The sequence below is a fragment of the Nomascus leucogenys genome, chromosome 23, assembly GCF_006542625.1.
Source record: "Nomascus leucogenys isolate Asia chromosome 23, Asia_NLE_v1, whole genome shotgun sequence".
NCBI lineage: Eukaryota > Metazoa > Chordata > Mammalia > Primates > Hylobatidae > Nomascus > Nomascus leucogenys.
In genome coordinates, this window is record NC_044403.1 from 24,754,078 (window position 1) to 24,770,835 (window position 16,758).

Genomic DNA, 16,758 nt, shown 5'->3' on the forward strand with positions numbered 1-16,758 from the left:
GTCCTCCCAGGCTCAAGTGACCCTCCCACCTCAGCCTCCCAAGTAGCTAGGACTACAGGCACATGCTGCCATGCCCAGCTAATTTTTAGATTTTTTGTAGAGATGAGATCTCGCTATATTGCCCAGGCTAGTCTTGAACTGGCTTCAACCAATCTTCCCATCTTAGCCTCTCAAAGTGCTGGAATTACAGGAGTAAACCACCACATCTAGCTAATTTATCTCCTGTGACAATCACTGAACAAGAACTCCCAAGATCTTTTCTGGTTTCCAAAGTCTGTGGCTCTGACCTTAGTTATTTCTCTTATACTGATCCCTTTCATTTCTGCTGATTACAGTTAAGATATAAGAGGTGGCCTAGATCATGAAGATAATTTGAAGCAAATTAAATTAACTGTACCAGAAAATAAATAATGAATATTCATTGATTACACAGAGTACTCTGTCATTTTAGAACCATGAGCACAGAGGTCTAGTCTCAACTTCTTAAAAGCCTTATTTCTTAATAAAGAGTGATATAAATATCTTTATTACCTACTGGTCCACTTATATTTGGTCAATTAAATTTAAAAGGTAATCAAATAAGCAAATTAAAAGATAAAAGAGACACTTTTTTCATATTTTTAATTACCATTATTGCACCAACACAGCATATGCTTTATATACATATATCTTAAACATTTTCCATTTTTCAGGAATTCAAATACATAATATATCATCATCTTGAGAATACAAAGAACACAACATGGAGGAAGATTGAGAAAATCGGTTCCCAGTATTTAGTCACTAGTGATTCTACAGACTTTCCGTTTAGTGTTTTCTGTTGGAATTTTAATATGTCCTGCCACGGCTCTGCAAGAATACAGCTGCCTAGAAACGGAGGCAATGAAAAGAAAATGGACCCGAAGTCAGAAAAAGTTAAGAAGGGAATCCAGGAAAGTAATATATTTTGAAACTAAACATAAGGACTCCCTTCTGCCAGAGTGTACATACCCAATAGGTGCAAAAACGAAGCAATGATATCTTCCCATTTCATCCTTAAAATTGCTCATTTAGAAACAAAATAGAAAGTACCCATTCACCTAAGAAGCAGAACTTTTTTCACAGCATTGTAAAAGGAATGGCAGGGCAGAGGGAAAGGAAAGTAGTGGGAGAACAACTTGGTTTTAAGATACCCTGGGTGACAGGTATCAAAGCCTTGGGCAAAACCTGTCACAGTAAAGCTGTGACTCTCCAACTTCCTTCACAAATGACAATATACATAATAGCAGCTTTCTATTAAAGAACTACATGAACTGAAATGTTTATGGAAAGGGGCCAGATACCCAGGCAGCAAGGCAATGAGGACACTAAACAAGAGTTAAGTGCTTTCAACCTCTCTGCTCTACAGATCAGGTTAAAAACTCTAAACCCTTCAACTTTAGGTCAAATAACAGGGCAAATACAAATTAATGCCATGCTTCAAATGCAGCAACCAGATGGAGCTGCAAGAAATTAAACACTCCTATAGACTATCACTTGGAAAGCACAGCCTCTTGAACCTCCTTCATTACAGAGACACCCACTGGTCAAAGATGTTCCACAATTCAAATTCAACAAACAGAAAAGAATAGTGGAGGTGCCACTAACACAACCCTCTTATCATAGAAAGAAACATGTAAACACACAAGAGGGTGATGGAGCTGCACCCAGCACTGGATGTTCACTGAGTACAATAAGCCTGAAGGAGGCTACACAGCAGAGACCCAGGAAATAGGTCTTTCTCCATATCTACCCCTATCAAAATTCTGAATTTGTAAACACTGAGGTCAGCCTGTCCATTTTTAGTCCTGGGTTAGTGGAGAAGGAAGTTGCAAGGTTTTTGACTCCCCTGGAATTGCTAAATAGGGCTTCACAAAGAGGCACACAAGGGTCATGAGATGATTTTGAAATAAGTTAAAGAATTTGACAGATGAGACAACTTTTATAGATGTTAGAGGTCATTCCCTCTCAAACAGATGATGGCCTTTTGAGCCCTGCATAGTCAGCCAAAACTATGATAAGATCCACTAGTCCCCTACCTTGGTACTAAGAAGGAGATAACAGATACTTTCTTGGCTGTACAAGTAACAACACAGGGGAGTAACATAAACCAGCTTGAATGTGATGGAGAAGCTAATGAAAAAGATTGTCCAGTCATTTTGGTTCTGGGGAGCAAATGGGTTCCTAACTTCCCTCACAGATTGGTGCCCTCAAGGTCATTTTTATTCCTCAAGTCTGTCCTTAATGTCCTGCCAATGCCATTCAGAACTGGACCCAGTTGGATGGCTGTGGTGCCTGGTTTGGAACGGAGCTGCAAGACAGGAGAATAGAGAAAGCCAAAGACTTAACATTAGGATAACAACTCCATTCTTTACCTAATAGTTTCTAAGAAATCACTGCCTAGAATTTCCAAAACCACACTTCATGGCAATCCTACTTACCAAGGCCTGAAATATCCCACTCAAAGCTCATCCTACAGCTTTGTTGTCCCCCCATTCCCAGCACTACTATATTTCGTTCACTAGAACTCCTCCAAAAGACTCTACGTCACCTGCACATCCATTGCTTCTCCAGATCAAAGATTTCAATGACTGTACATATCTTCTACACCTGATTCATTGACTGTACATATCTTCTACACCCTGACTGAGAGTATGCTAGTTTCACTATGCCCATTACCTGGATGCAGTGCTGAAGTCTCCCCACAAGTCATTGCTTGCAGAAACTGGAGTTGGTGCTGGTGTCGTGACAGGAGCAGGAGAATCCAAGTCTAAAAGGATATCTAAACACAAGGTAAGAAATGAAAAAAGAAAAACATAATCAAAATCTTGGAAACGAGAATTTGTGTTTGCACAAAAAATCTGTACACAAATGCCATGGCAGCTTTATTCATAATGGTCAAAAACTGTAAACAACCTAGAAGTCACTCCATGGGCAATAGTTACACACACTGGTATATCCATACCATGGACTACTACTCAGCAGTAAAAAGAAACAGACTATTGATATACACAACTTGAATGAATCTCAAGGGAATTATGCTGAGTGGGAAAAGCCTGTCCCAAAGGTTATATGCTATATGATTCCTTTCATAGAACATTCCTGAAGTGACAAAATTATAAAGATGGAGAACAGACTGGTGATTGCCAAGCGTTAGGAATGGGGGAAGAAAGGATGAGAGGGAGATGGGTGCGGTTGTGTAAGGTTGACACAGGGGATCTTCGTAGTGATTGAACTGTTCTATAACCTGAAATGATGGTGGATCCATGAACCTACACATGACAAAACTGCAAAGAATTGGCCAGATGCAGTGGCTCACACCTGTAATCCCAGCATTTTAGGGGGCCAAGGCAGGAGGATCACTGAAGCCCAGAAGTTCGAGGCCAGCCTGGGCAACGTAGTGAGACTCTGTTGCTACAAAAATTAAAAAATTAGCTTGGTGTGGCAGTGTGCACCTGTAGTCCCAGATGTTTGGGAGGCTGATGCAGAAGGATCTCTTGAGCCCAGGAGTTTGAGGCTGCAGTGAGCTATGACTGCACCACTGTACTCTAGCCTGGGCAACAGTGTGAGACCCTATCTCAAAAAAATAACAAAAAATCCTGCATAGAACTAAATATACAGATCCACACAAATATACACAGATGAGAACATGTAAAATGGTGTAAGCTGAGTAAGATGAGAAAGTGGTGTCAACGTCAATTTTTCATTTGTGATACTTGACAATAGTTCCCCAAAATATTACCAATTGAGGGAAGCTGGGAAAAGGGTAAACAGGATCTCTTCATATTATTTCTTACAACTGCATGTTAATCTACGATTATCTCAAAATAATAATTTAATTTAAAAAAAATCCTAGATACTATCCCCAGTGGCTTCTGGCAACACTTACCAAAAGAAGCAGGCTATAATATTTTCACCTCAAAAATTCCAGAAAGAGAAAGCTTACCCTTAGAAATCAATTCAACAAATTATCTGCATTGTCCAATACATTAAGTTAAAATTCTCAGATTCTAAGATACAGTTCTCTAATCTTAGAAAAATTCTTTTCTCAGTTCCAATGCTCTCATTTTTCAAATGAGAAGATAGAACTATATTTATTCCTTCTCCCACCAAACAGAAAGAAAGAATGAAAGTGTATGGACAAACCTAGATATCTTCTCCTTTTCTCCCAACTGCTCTTGTGAAGAAATGGGAAGGTTTAAAAAATAACATTTACTAAATGGCTACTATGTTCCAAGTGCTATGCTAAGTGCTGTCAAATCATTTAACCCTCACGACCTTGGGATGGTAATTATTTTATTTTATCTATTTATTTATTTATTTTTGTTTCTTTGTTTTTTATAAGACAAGGTCTCACTCTGTCACCCAGGCTGGAGTACAGTGGCACAATCATGGTTCACTGCAGCCTCCCAGACTCAAGCCATCCTCCCACCTCAGCCTCCCAAGTAGCCGGGTCTACAGGCGTGCACCAGCACATCCAACTAACGTTTGTATTTTTTTGTAGAGATGGGGTTTCAATCATCATGTTGCCCAGACTGATCTCAAACTCCTAAGCTTAAGTAATCCACCCACCTCAGCCTCCCAAAGTGCTGGGATTACAGGCGTGAGCCAAAGTCCCCACTGGGGTGGTTTTACATCTCCAGTTTGTAGATAAGGAAATTGAAACTCAAAAAACTTAAGTAATGTTTACCAAGCACATTCAAATATACAGTAGCAGAGCCATGACCAAAACGTTGGTCCATCTGACTCAAAAGCTTATAAGCATCTAACCAAGAAAAAAATGAAGGAAACTGTCATTTTAATAAGCAAATATTTTCTGCCAAAGAACCTATGAGATACTATGACTCTCAGTTCACTAGAAAAGTTTTGATTCCTTGCTAGAAGCTGCCAGAATCACCTTGTCAGTACCATGAGCTATTTCATAGCAAAAACATTAACTCTCCTTGACAAACAGGTGTCACTTAATTAAAACATAAGATTGGATTTCTCAAAATTAGAAGTACGAGATTTACCTGCATCACTGCCTCCATGGTTAGATTTCGGAATGGGTGGTGGGGTGACATGATTGCTGATGGCAACTGAGGAGGATGGTGGGGGAATAGTGACTTTGCCTCCTGGCGGGGGTGGGAGTAAGCTCAGGCCCCCACCCCTTGCAGTCCTGGGTTTAGAAGCACCTCCTTTCTTGTTTGTAATGTTCTACAAAAGAAAAAAAGAAGAGCAAGAGAAAGATGTCATAGGCTTATGGAAGCACAGGAAAACAAAATTTTTAAAAAACATACTCACCCCGATACTCAACTTGATGGTTTGTCCTTCCTTGAAGCCCAGATCCAACTTAGGACGAGCATCCATTTCTTGAGATTCCTTGGAAATCTCAGATTCCTGCTTTACCCACCTTTGGGAACACAGGAAGTTATCTTAGTTTGAGATTTCCTGAAAGCAGAGTCTGACATACAAATTTGGGTCTATGTACTTTTATGAAATGAGATTCCAGAAAACACAGTGAGAGATAAAAAAGAGAAACAAAAGGAAAAAAAGCCAAGAAAGAAAACAACTGGGGTTCAATTCCACTGGGGACTCTGAGAAATCTCACGGAATACGTATTAGAATCGCCCCTTCAAAAAAGATGACATTTAGCCACCAATTCCCATTCCCCACAGTTGAGGGCTGCTCCTGAAGGGGTGTTAGTTTCTCAGTCTTTCCAAGTTAAAGCTTGCTCTTAGCCTTCTACAACTTCAGAGAGTCCTGAGGCAGAAAAGGAGAGACATGCTTGCTCTTGAGGTAGAAAGCTGACAGTGTGCACAGCGCTGTCAACCACAGCTGCACCAAAATCAAGTGGGCTAAAGAAATGTTGCAAAAGTCACAAAACATGTCAGCTACATAAGGTAACAAGAGTGGCACACGACTCCCCACATAAAGCCCTGCTGTTACTGTAGGCCTCCCTCTACCACCTAAAAGACGGGGCACATTCGACAGAGCATCATTTCAAACTACTGCACAAGGGATCTAAAACATATTGCAGGCTATAAGGAAAGGAAACATAGAATAGACACAAAGATGACCTAAGGAAACAAAAGTGAATGGGGAGATTTATATCCATAATGAAATAGTTTAAGAAATAAAGAAACCAGGAGGAAAAGAGATACTGCCCATTCATGTGAGAAGCAGCATTCCTATAAGCATTCAACCTGGTAACTAAGGACAAGCTTCACTCACTTGAAGTGATCCTGCAAGGAGACATTAAAGTCGAAGGCATCTCCCCGATCTGTGAAGCCAATGCCAATGAAAGCACTGCGCCCTGTGGAAAAGGCAGGAAGACTCGACTAGGAAGTGTCCTCTATGGCAGGAGCCCCCAACCCCTGGTACCAGTCTGTGGCCTGTTAGAAACCAGGCCATACAGCAGGAGGTGAGTTGTACGCAAGAGAGCAAAGCTTCATTGTATTTACAGCTGCTCCCCATCACTTGCATTACCACCTGAGCTCTGCCTCCTGTCAGATCAGTGGCAGCATTAGATTCTCAGAGGGGTGTGAACCCTACTGTGAACTGCACATGTGAGGGACCTAGGTTATGTGCTCCCTATGAGAATCTGATGCCTGATGATCTGTCACTGTCTACCATCACCCCCAGATGGGGGTCTCCCACCACCCCCATCTAGTTGCAGGAAAACAAGCTCAAGGGTCCCACTGATTCTACATTATAGTGAGTTGTATAATTATTTCATTATACATTACAATGTAATAATAATAGAAATAAAGTGTACAATAAGTGTGATGCACTGGAATCATCCTGAAACCATCCCCTAATGCCGGTCTGTGGAAAACTGTCTTCCACAAAATGGGTCCCTGGTGCCAAAAAGGTTGAGGACTGCTGTTCTATGGCAAATTTTGCCCAATGAAAATATAACGGTCACCCTAACTAGACAAAGTCTGAATGTGAAACATCTTCTCATAGACCAAGAGTTGATAAACTACATAGAGCCCATGGGCTTTATCCTGCCATAGCCTGGTTTTGTAGAAAAAGTTTCATTGCAACATAGTCATATCAGTGTGTTTACTTATTTTCTACAGTGCTTTCACACTGCAACAGCAAAACTGAATAGCTGCAACAGAGGCCACTTGACCTGCAAAACCTAAAATATTTATTATTTGTCTGTTTGCCAACCTCTGTTATAGACCATGGAGAAAAGAGTGAGAATAACTCCTCCACACATAAGATGATTCAAGACAGTCCCACCAAAAACTACCACAAACAATAAACGGGCAAAAAGTGTTCATTCTTTTTTTCTTTTTTTGAGATGGAGTTTCGCTCTTGTTGCCCAGGCTGGAGTGCAATGGCACGATCTCAGCAACCTCCACTTCCCCAATTCAAGCGATTCTCCTGTCTCAGCCACCCGAGTAGCTGGGATTACAGGCACCTGCCACCATGCCTGGCTAATTTTTGTATTTTCAGTAGCGACGGGGTTTCATCATATTAGTCAGGCTGGCCTTGAACTCCTGACCTCAGGTGATCCACTCACCTCGGCCTCCTAAAGTGCAAAATGTGTTAATTCATTTGTTAGATACGTGTTTTTGATTTATTTAAGTCTACATATGAATTCCCACATCTTGAACTTGTGCTTATCTATTACAAATAACATGTTAATACTTTTCCTTTAGCAACTATAGTAACTTTACAGAAAGGGAAGAAAAAATGAAGTAAACCAAAGAAAGATAAATGCAATCGGACACACTTTTCATGGCTGTGCATTCAGCTGTTTTCCTAACTTCGTTCCACTCAAAATCCCAGTTCTCTTACCAGTACCATCCTGGATCCGGATTACAAAGTAGCGGCTGGAATCTGTCACTGTCTCCACAGCAATACCAGGATATTGTTCTACTGGTGCCTGAGCAAAGAGCTCCCCTGAGAGATAAGAGAAGGACTTTTTTTGAGTAAAGGAAGCCAAAATCCAGAACTCCAATTAACAAGTAGTATTTCCATTCCAGTCCCCAAATTGAAGGTGCTTATAAAAGCACACCAAATTAATATTCTTAATATTAGAGGGTCACCTGCAAAGATTACCTGAAACTTTATCCTCGAGTTTGATATAGGCAGTCTTCCCTTTTGAAGTGATTCGGAGGCGACCAGTCCAATCAGGCTGGTCTAATTTCCAGTCAGATGCCCTAGGACAGGAAAAGAGGAAGCCTCAGGCACATGTCCTTAATTTACTAAAGCCCACCCAGAATCTTTTACTGTATTTCTATTTCCCTGTCCTGGATTGCCTATTCTTTCTACCTATTAATCAACAAGAATAATTCATGATCTATTTAGATGCCTCATGTTACTTATAGTCCAAAGCAAGTAAAAGACAATGCTACTACTTGAGGACTTTGGAGTCCAATAAGCATCATTAAAAAGACGTAAAAGCACGAATAAAAGCAATAAAAAATAAAATTCTGGCCGAGCATGGTGGCTCAAGCCTGTAATCCCAGCCCTTTGGGAGGCCAAGGTGGGTGGATCACTTGAGGTCAGGAGTTTGAGACCAGTCTGGCCAACATGGTGAAACCTCGTCTTCTAAAAATACAAAAATCAGCTGGTTATGGTGGCATGCGCCTGCAATCCCTTGGGAGGCTGAGGCAGAATCAACTGAACCTGGGGGGTGGAAGTTGCAGTAAGCCGAGATTGCGCCACTGCTCTCCAGCCTGGGTGACAGAACAAGACTTGGTCTCAAATAAATAAATAAATAAAATTTCTCATAACGATGCTATTTTCAAACTATAGATAGTATACTAGATAACCATGCTTTACTAATCAGATAACCACAAAGTCTACTAAATTAAATATCCTAGGTAATGGGAGCCCTCCCAAATCAGTAAATATACTATCTTTCACTGAATTCAATCAATATTTATACAGTACTTATTAAGACAGAGGCATCACTGGCCTAGACGCTTAGGATACAACAGCAACCAAAACAAAGATTCCAACCCTCATGAGGCTTACATTCTAACAGAAGATAGAAAATAAAAAAGAAACATAATAAACAGCATAATTAGTATCTTAGAAAGTGGTGAGTTCTAAGGCAAAAAGAAAATGTAGAGGCAAATTAGGAAGATTGAGAAGACAGTGGGAGAATGAACAAGTTGTAGCATTCAAGAGGGTGGTTGGGGTAGGTCTCATTAAGGTGAAATATGAGCTAAAATGTGAAGCAAGAGAGTTATCCATACAGATGTCTAGGGGGGAAAGCATTCTAGACATAGGGAACAGTTAGCCCAAAGGTGCTAAGGTGGGGGCATGCCTGGCATGTTTGAGAGACAACAAGGAAGCCACTGTGGTTAGAAGAGAGTAAGAGACAAGGTGCGGGAGGTAACAGAGGGCCATAGTAACAACTTCAGCTTTCACTCTGAGTGAAAAAGGAGCTATTACAAATTTTAAGCAGAGGTGTGACATGATCTCCCTTACATTCTAAAAAGATGACTACATCTGCTGTCTGGAGAAAAGCTGTAGGGATAAGAGAACTGAAGCAGGGGGATTAGCTAAGGGACTACTGCAGTAATCTAGAAAAGTCACAATGGTAGTAGAAGTGGCTAGATTCCGGATATATTTAGGGTAAAAGCAGCAGGATTTTCTAATGGATTAGATGCGGGATAGAGGAGAAAAACAGAAGCCAAGGACAACTCCAAGGTGTTTAGCCTGAGCGAAGGAGTTGCCAATTACTGAGATGAGGAGGAACACGTCTAGGAAGAAGTTATCAGGGATTCAGTTTTAAATATGCTGAGTTTGAGATGTCTAGTAGATTTTCAAGAGATGTAGAGTAGGCAGTAAAATATATGAGACGAGTTCAAGAAAGACATCTGGGCTGGAGATACAAACGTCCATGAAAACATCAGAAATTTATAAAACGTGTTATAATCAACTTGAACAACAACTAAGATTATTTATGATGAATTTTACAAAACACTGTATTTGTGATTTGTTTTGCCAGGAGTATGGAAAAGAGATTAGCAAAGTAAAAGTTATTAATAATTCATCTTTTAAGAAATCAAAGACTAATACTTAAAGACTGGAAAAGCAACAATAAGGTATATCTGAACAAGAATGAGTTTAACAAGATGAGAGGTAAAAAGCTGAAAGGAGGAAAATGAAAGTGAAAATTAGCACAGGTTTTGAACAGGATCTGTAAAATAAATCCTTCCCATTCTCTTCCCTCTTGATTCCCTGCCCTCAAAGACCCTCAAGTACCTAAATCTGATCCAGATTAGAGAGCTCTAAAGTTCTTCATCTATTATATTAATGAGTCATTACTTATTATAATCATGCCACCAAGAGCTAATGTAAATGGGCTATTAAAAATATTAGGAACAGCCAGGCATGGTGGCTCACGCCTTTAACCAGCACTTTGGGAGGCCGAGGCGGGAGGACTGCTTGAGCCCAAGAATTTGAGGTTGCAGTGAGCTATGATCGCCCCACTGCACTCCAGCCTGATCAACAGGGTGAGACCGTCTCTAAAAACAACAACAACAACAAAAAAAAATTAGGAACAAGCCTATTAAATGTGTTTTTCTTGGATGAGTTCCTTATTTACCTTGTGTATCTAGTGTCCAATATTTAACAAATTCTGTAAGTAAATGGATATTCATGGCAGCAGATTCCCTCAGCCTTGAGCCTTAGTTCCTTTCCTACTCCAAGACCTAATCTAAAGAACTCTAGATGTTGCTTGTCCTCTGACAATACTTTAAACCTACCTCACAAATTTTCATTTACCTTAGTAATAAAACTTTATATATATATTAATAAAAAGCCACTGATGATTCACAGTAAGATTCCAAATGTACATTTTAATATGTCCTTATAGTAGATACGTGAAATAGGCATGAAAAGCCTATCATACCTCTATTTCTCTCTAAATGATGGAAAGGATAACACAGTAAGTAATAATGCCTAACTTCAAAGTCCATTATTCTTTCATTACACTGAAACACATTATAGAGGTTAATATTGATTTAGCTAAGGGAAGAGGGTAGTGAAGAATATTTTTGTTAAAAAAAATTGTTTTATGGTTGGAAAACTGTTTTCTAACCATTTATTTGTGTGTGTGTGTGTGTGTGTGTGTGTGTGTGTGTGTGTGTGTGTGTGTCTGTGTGTAATAGAGTCTCACTCTTCCACCCAGGCTGGAGTGCAATGGCGCAATCTTGGCTCACTACAACCTCCGCCTCCCGGGTTCAAGCGATTCTCTTACCTCAGCCTCCTGAGTAGCTGAGATTACAGGCACAGGCCACCATGCCCAGCTAATTTCTTTTGTACTTTTAGTAAAGACAGGGTTCCACCAAGTTGGCCAGGCTTGTCTCAAACTCCCGACTTCAGGTAATCTGCCCACCTTGGCCTCCCAAAGTGCTGGGATTACAGGAGTGAGCCACCGCGCCCAGACTGTTTTCTAAGCACTTGTAAGTTTCCTTTTTGTCTGTTTGTTTTGAGACGGAGTCCTGCTCTGTCGCCTAGGCTGGAGAGCAGTGGCATGATCTCAGCTCACTGCAACCTCCGCCTCCCGAGTTCAAACAATTCTCCTGCCTCAGCCTCCCACATAGCTGGGACTACAGGTGTGCACCACCACGACTGGCTAAGTTTTTTGTATTTTTGTAGAGATGGGGTTTCGCCATGTTGGCCAGGCTGGTCTGGAACTCCTGACCTCAAGTGATCCATGCGCCTCGGCCTCCCAAAGTCCTGGGATTACAGGCATGAGCCACTGCACTCAGCCTGGTAAGTTTCTTGTCAACCCAAATTTTCCTTCTCATAGTCTAGAAGTCTGGTCAGTGAAAGTCTGGGAACAAACAGCTTACACTAGGTGAATTAAAATCAATTATTCTCTTTAATCTTATCAGTCACTCAAAGGAAAAATTCCTCCTGCTTTCTAAAAAGCCCAATTTGTCCTTTAATGTCAGCCTAGAGAATAAATCCTGCTTATAATATAAAGTGGGTTCTGGTAAATAAGAAAGATTATGCAAACGAAAAGAAAACCAGCATTTATCAAGCATTTATTATGTGCCAGGCATTATGCCCATTCTTGTGAAAATTAAGTGAGAGGGCCAGGCATGGTGGCTCATGCCTGTAATCCCAGCACTTTGGGAGGTTCAGGTGGGTGGACTGCCTGAGGCCAGGAGTTCAAGACCAGCCTGGCCAACATGGTGAAACCCCATCTCTACTAAAAATACAAAAAATTAGCCAAGGATGGCAGCGCACATCTGTAATCTCAACTACTCAGGAGGCTGAGGCATGAGAATCACTTGAATCTGGGAGGCAAAGATTGCAGTGAGCCATGATTACACCACTGCACTCCAGCCTGGGTGACAGAGCGAGACTCTGTCTCAACAAAAAAAAAAAAAAGAAAGAAAATTAAGTGAGAGGATCCTACAAGGTAAGTATAGTTATAGTCATTTTCACAAATGAAGAAACTAACATTCAAAAGTGGTGATTTGCCAAAGGTAACCCAGCAAATAAATATCGTTATTCAAACTTCATTCTGCTCTCTTCATGTACTGTACTAAAAAAGTGATTGATGATAACATGCCTCTTGGAGGATAAAAAATGCCAATAGGCATGGAAAACACAGAAGGGTAACAGGAAAAAGAGGAAAATTAAGAAACTGCTTTAATGGCTCAGTGCAGTTAACTGATGTAAGTATAAAGGTTGTGGAAAACTAGGAAGTGAAGATAGAGAATGCAGATGGGTGAGAGAGGGGAGGTGTTTTAAAAAGCTTGAAGTAGGCCGGGTGTGGTGGCTCACGCCTGTAATCCCAGCACTTTGGGAGGCCAAGGCAGGCGGATCACGAGGTCAAGAGTTTGAGACCAGCCTGGCCAACATGGAGAAACCCCGTCTCTACTAAAAATACAAAAATTAGCCAGGCATGGTGGCATATGCCTGTAGTCCCAGCTACTTGGGAGGCTGAGGCAGGAAAATCACTTGAACTGGGCAGCCGGAGGTTGTGGCGAGCTGAGACTGTGCCACTGCACTCCAGCCTGGGCAACAGAGCGAGACTCCATCTCAAAAAAAAAAAAAACTTCGAGAAAAAGAATATAATCCCACTTCAATATGTATCATATCCTTTAGGAGTCTTAATTCCTAAAGTTGGAAGTAATGTGCTATTTGACCTTATTTAACAGTTCAACCAATGCCAATTTATGTGATTAGGTTTCTCTGTGTAATCTACTGATTTCTTCTTTCAGTCAACATTTACAGGGTGCCCAAAGTATACCAGATACTGTGCTAGACCCTGGGAATATAAAGTTAAAAAGATCTCAAGTTGTTCACAGTCTAGTCTGGAGAAAAAGGGACACTAAACAATCCATTGTACAATCCATTGTAATCCATTACAATACAAAATGAAGAGCCCTGGAATAGAGATAAGAATAAAGTGCTACGCAGAAACAGAAAACCAAACACCACATGTTCTCACTCACGAGTGGGAGTTGAACAGTGAGAATGCATGGACACAGGAAGGGGAACAACACACACTGGGGCCTCTCGGGGGAGGGGCGAGGATGACAGGTTGATGGCTGCAGCAAACCACCATGGCACATGCATACCTATGTAACAAACCTGCACATTTTACACATGTATCCCAGAACTTAAAGTAAAAAAGAAAAAGATGCTATGGAAGCACACAGGGTGCATATCTAAACCAGAATGGAAGGGTCACATAGGGCTTCCCAGAGAAGGTGATGTTTAAGTGACTCAGATAGTACCTGTAACTACCATCTAAAAGTATGTTGATTTCTACTTAGGGTCAGTTTGGGGTCCAACTAAAAGCTTATTAAAAACAGAACTGCTACCTCTTTGCCAAAGGTGCAATCCACAGGACCCAGTGCACAGGTCAGCAAGCATAAAAATATTGATTAATGATGAATAAAACTCCAGTAAGAGGCAAAATAATAGACATAAGGAGAGGGTAACTTTTCAGCCAAGGTAATGATAAACGCCAGGAGGAAAAATCACAATGATGATGTGGGTCAGAGAGAAGAATAAGAACAGTATCTTGGCCAGGTGCAGTGGCCCACCCCTGTAATTTCAACATTTTGGGAGGCTGTGGCAGGAGAATCACTTGAGGCCAGGAGTTCCAGACCAGCCTGGGAAATATATCAAGATCCTGTCCACACAAAAAAATTTAAAAATTAGCCAGGCATGGTGAGGCAATGCCTGTAGCCCTAGCAACTTGGGAGGCTGAAGTAGGAGGATCCCTTGTGCCCAGGAGTTTGCAGCTGCAGTGAGCTATGATTGCACCACTGCACTCCAGCCTAGATGACAGAATAAGACCCCGCCTCTCTAAAAAAAAAAACAAAAAACAAAAAACAACGACGGCTGGGCGTGGTGTCACGCCTGTAATCCCAGTACTATGGGAGGCCAAGGTGGGCAGATCACAAGGTCAGGAGTTCATGACCAGCCTGGCCAATTTGGTGAAACCCCATCTCTACTCAAAATACAAAAATTAGCCAGGTGTGGTGGTGCATGCCTGTAATCCCAACTATTCAGGAAGCCGAAGCAGGAGAATTGCTTGAACCCGGGAGGCAGAGGTTGCAGTGAGCTGAGATTGAGCCATTGTGCTCCAGCCTGGGCAACAAAGTGAGACTCCATCTCAAAAAAAAAAGAACAAACAAATAGTATTTGTAACTGCTTTATTGCATTTCCTACATTCTTTCACATCCATTATATGATTTAATTTTACTCTCCCCAAAACCCTTGTTAAGTACATTATCAGAAGAGCGCAGGTATCATCACTAACAGGTTTTTTTTTTTTTTCTATTTTACAGAAGAGAAAATTGAGGCTTGGAAAGGGCTCACACTCCCATTGTTTAACATGAAGCCCAGTGAACTGTCTTTCAACTACATAATGTCCTATAGCATTCTCAGAACCTCACAGTCATTGGATTACAAGGTGGTTAGTTAGGCCCAACAGGGAAAATGCTGCCTCAACTTTGGAGGGAAAAGGTGTAGGAGAGGTTAAGAAGGGAGGTAGGGAAGGAAGACAGAAAATACTATATAATCATCAAGAAAATACAATGAGAAGAAACAGAATGAACAACCATTGTAAAGCTTATGATCATAACCTTTGCTCACTGGTAAAACTGCTGAAGGAAAAACCGAATGGTGGATGATGACAGTTGGTGACGAAATTGACAACAGAACAAAAAATAAATCAGATAATCCAGAGTGGCAAGCAACACGATTACCCATAAATGTGCATGGGGAACTGGAAAGGTGTGTTTGTGTGAGAAAGGATGAGGATGATAAGCTGAAGGACGCAGGGAAGAGCGAATGAAAGGGGACTGGCGATGGAGCAGGCACGACTGAAAGTGGATGACGGGGAGCAGATGGGTGCCCCAGGGGGTTACGGGGGAGGCAGGGTGGAATAATGCAGAGTGGTAATTAAAAAAAAAAAAAAAAAAAAAAAAACGGCAGAAATATGGTGATGACAGTCCAGAGTGGAGATGGAGCAGGAGGTCAGGGAGATGACAACCCAGGTAGGGAGGCTAGCAAGGTGACAATACAGAGGTAGTAGTGGCAGGGACGGACAGCGTGCTAGCTGAGAAGGAAGCTGTCATCTGCGACAGAGTACGCGTGTGCGGCAGCACCTCGGGGTTAGTACCTGTAACCGCGGTTGGAGGCCCGGGGCGGAATCCGGTAGACGCTGACGTCCGGCTTCACACACAGCACAGACTCGTACTCCAACTCGGCCGCCATCTTGGCTCCGCTGTCCGCGCTGCCGGGGGCGAAACGTAAGATCGGGGGCGGAGCATGGGAGGCGGAGATGCAAAGCGCGACAACTTCTGTTGCGTCACTTCCGCGCGAGTTCAAGTTAGTTTCTGAGATTAACCTTTTCGGTGACGCGGGGAGCCATATTGAAACCTGGAAACGATGAGGCTGCGCGGCTCACCATCTTGGGTAATGGCAAAGATGGCCTCCAAGTGCGTGACTCTCGTTATGGAAACCTCTCTCCCGGAGAGGTGCTTAGGCAAATCGCCATCTTACTCTAGGCAGGTGCCTGGAGCGTCCTACGAGGACGAGGACCATATTGAATCCTGATGGGTTTTCTTCCAGGAGTCACTTCCTAACTGTAGTCTTCTGGCAGAAAAGAGGCAGCCTCCAGCCGGTAATCCCAGACGAGGTACCTACGGAGAATGATGTATGATCTGGTCATAGACACCGTGGATTTCAACTCTCCAGAGTCTAAACGCTGAAAACACCCAACTTGATTTAGTGCCTGACACTTTTATCTCCGATTTTTTCAGGACGACACCTGTTAAAATGTTTTGCCACACTTTCAGCGTGTATTCCGATTATCTTTTTGGAAAATTTGATCCTGTTAAATAGACTATAAATGGGATCAACTCAAGTCCTGATAAAATCGGAAGCATAGTGAACTATCTAATGGCCGCTATTAGCTCCCAGTTCTATTGTAATGATAAATGCTACCGAACTCTCACAATAAATATGCTCTTTCTGCGCCCCAAAGGTAAACTTAACCACAACACCGTGACTTAGTACAGATAGCAAGTGGCAAAACTGAGATAGGAACTAACTCAAGCCTGCCTCATTACAACAGCAGCAGTTTTCACCGCTGCTGGAGCTGGCAAGGTCACCAAGTCTGCCCAGGAAGCTCAGAAGGCTAAATGAATATTATCCCTAATACCTGCCACCCCACTCTTAATCAGTGGTGGAAGAACGATCTCAGAACTGTTTGTTTCAATTGGCCATTTAAGTTCAGTAGTAAAAGAC

General features: G+C 41.8%; 1 protein-coding gene across 1 annotated transcript; it reads right to left on the reverse strand.

The window, feature by feature from the left end:
* Positions 1-602: 602 nt before the first annotated feature.
* Positions 603-15,795, reverse strand: NECAP1 (NECAP endocytosis associated 1). Its single transcript, XM_030804439.1, has 8 exons — positions 15,629-15,795; positions 8,074-8,174; positions 7,810-7,914; positions 6,232-6,313; positions 5,302-5,410; positions 5,031-5,214; positions 2,698-2,800; positions 603-2,329 (listed from the first exon to the last, which is right to left on the reverse strand). The coding sequence occupies exons 1-8, from the start codon at positions 15,721-15,723 to the stop codon at positions 2,281-2,283; spliced, it is 828 nt and encodes a 275-aa protein (XP_030660299.1). The 5' UTR covers positions 15,724-15,795; the 3' UTR covers positions 603-2,280.
* Positions 15,796-16,758: the final 963 nt, after the last annotated feature.

Coding starts and splice junctions, on each gene's coding strand:
- NECAP1 (XM_030804439.1), bottom strand. CDS start 15,723: ATGGCGGCCGAGTTGGAGTACGAGTCTGTGCTGTGTGTGAAGCCGGAC. Junction 7,915..8,073: donor ACTCGAGGATAAAGTTTCAG/GTAATCTTTGCA, acceptor CTTATCTCTCAG/GGGAGCTCTTTGCTCAGGCA. Junction 2,330..2,697: donor GACTTCAGCACTGCATCCAG/GTAATGGGCATA, acceptor CCTGTCTTGCAG/CTCCGTTCCAAACCAGGCAC.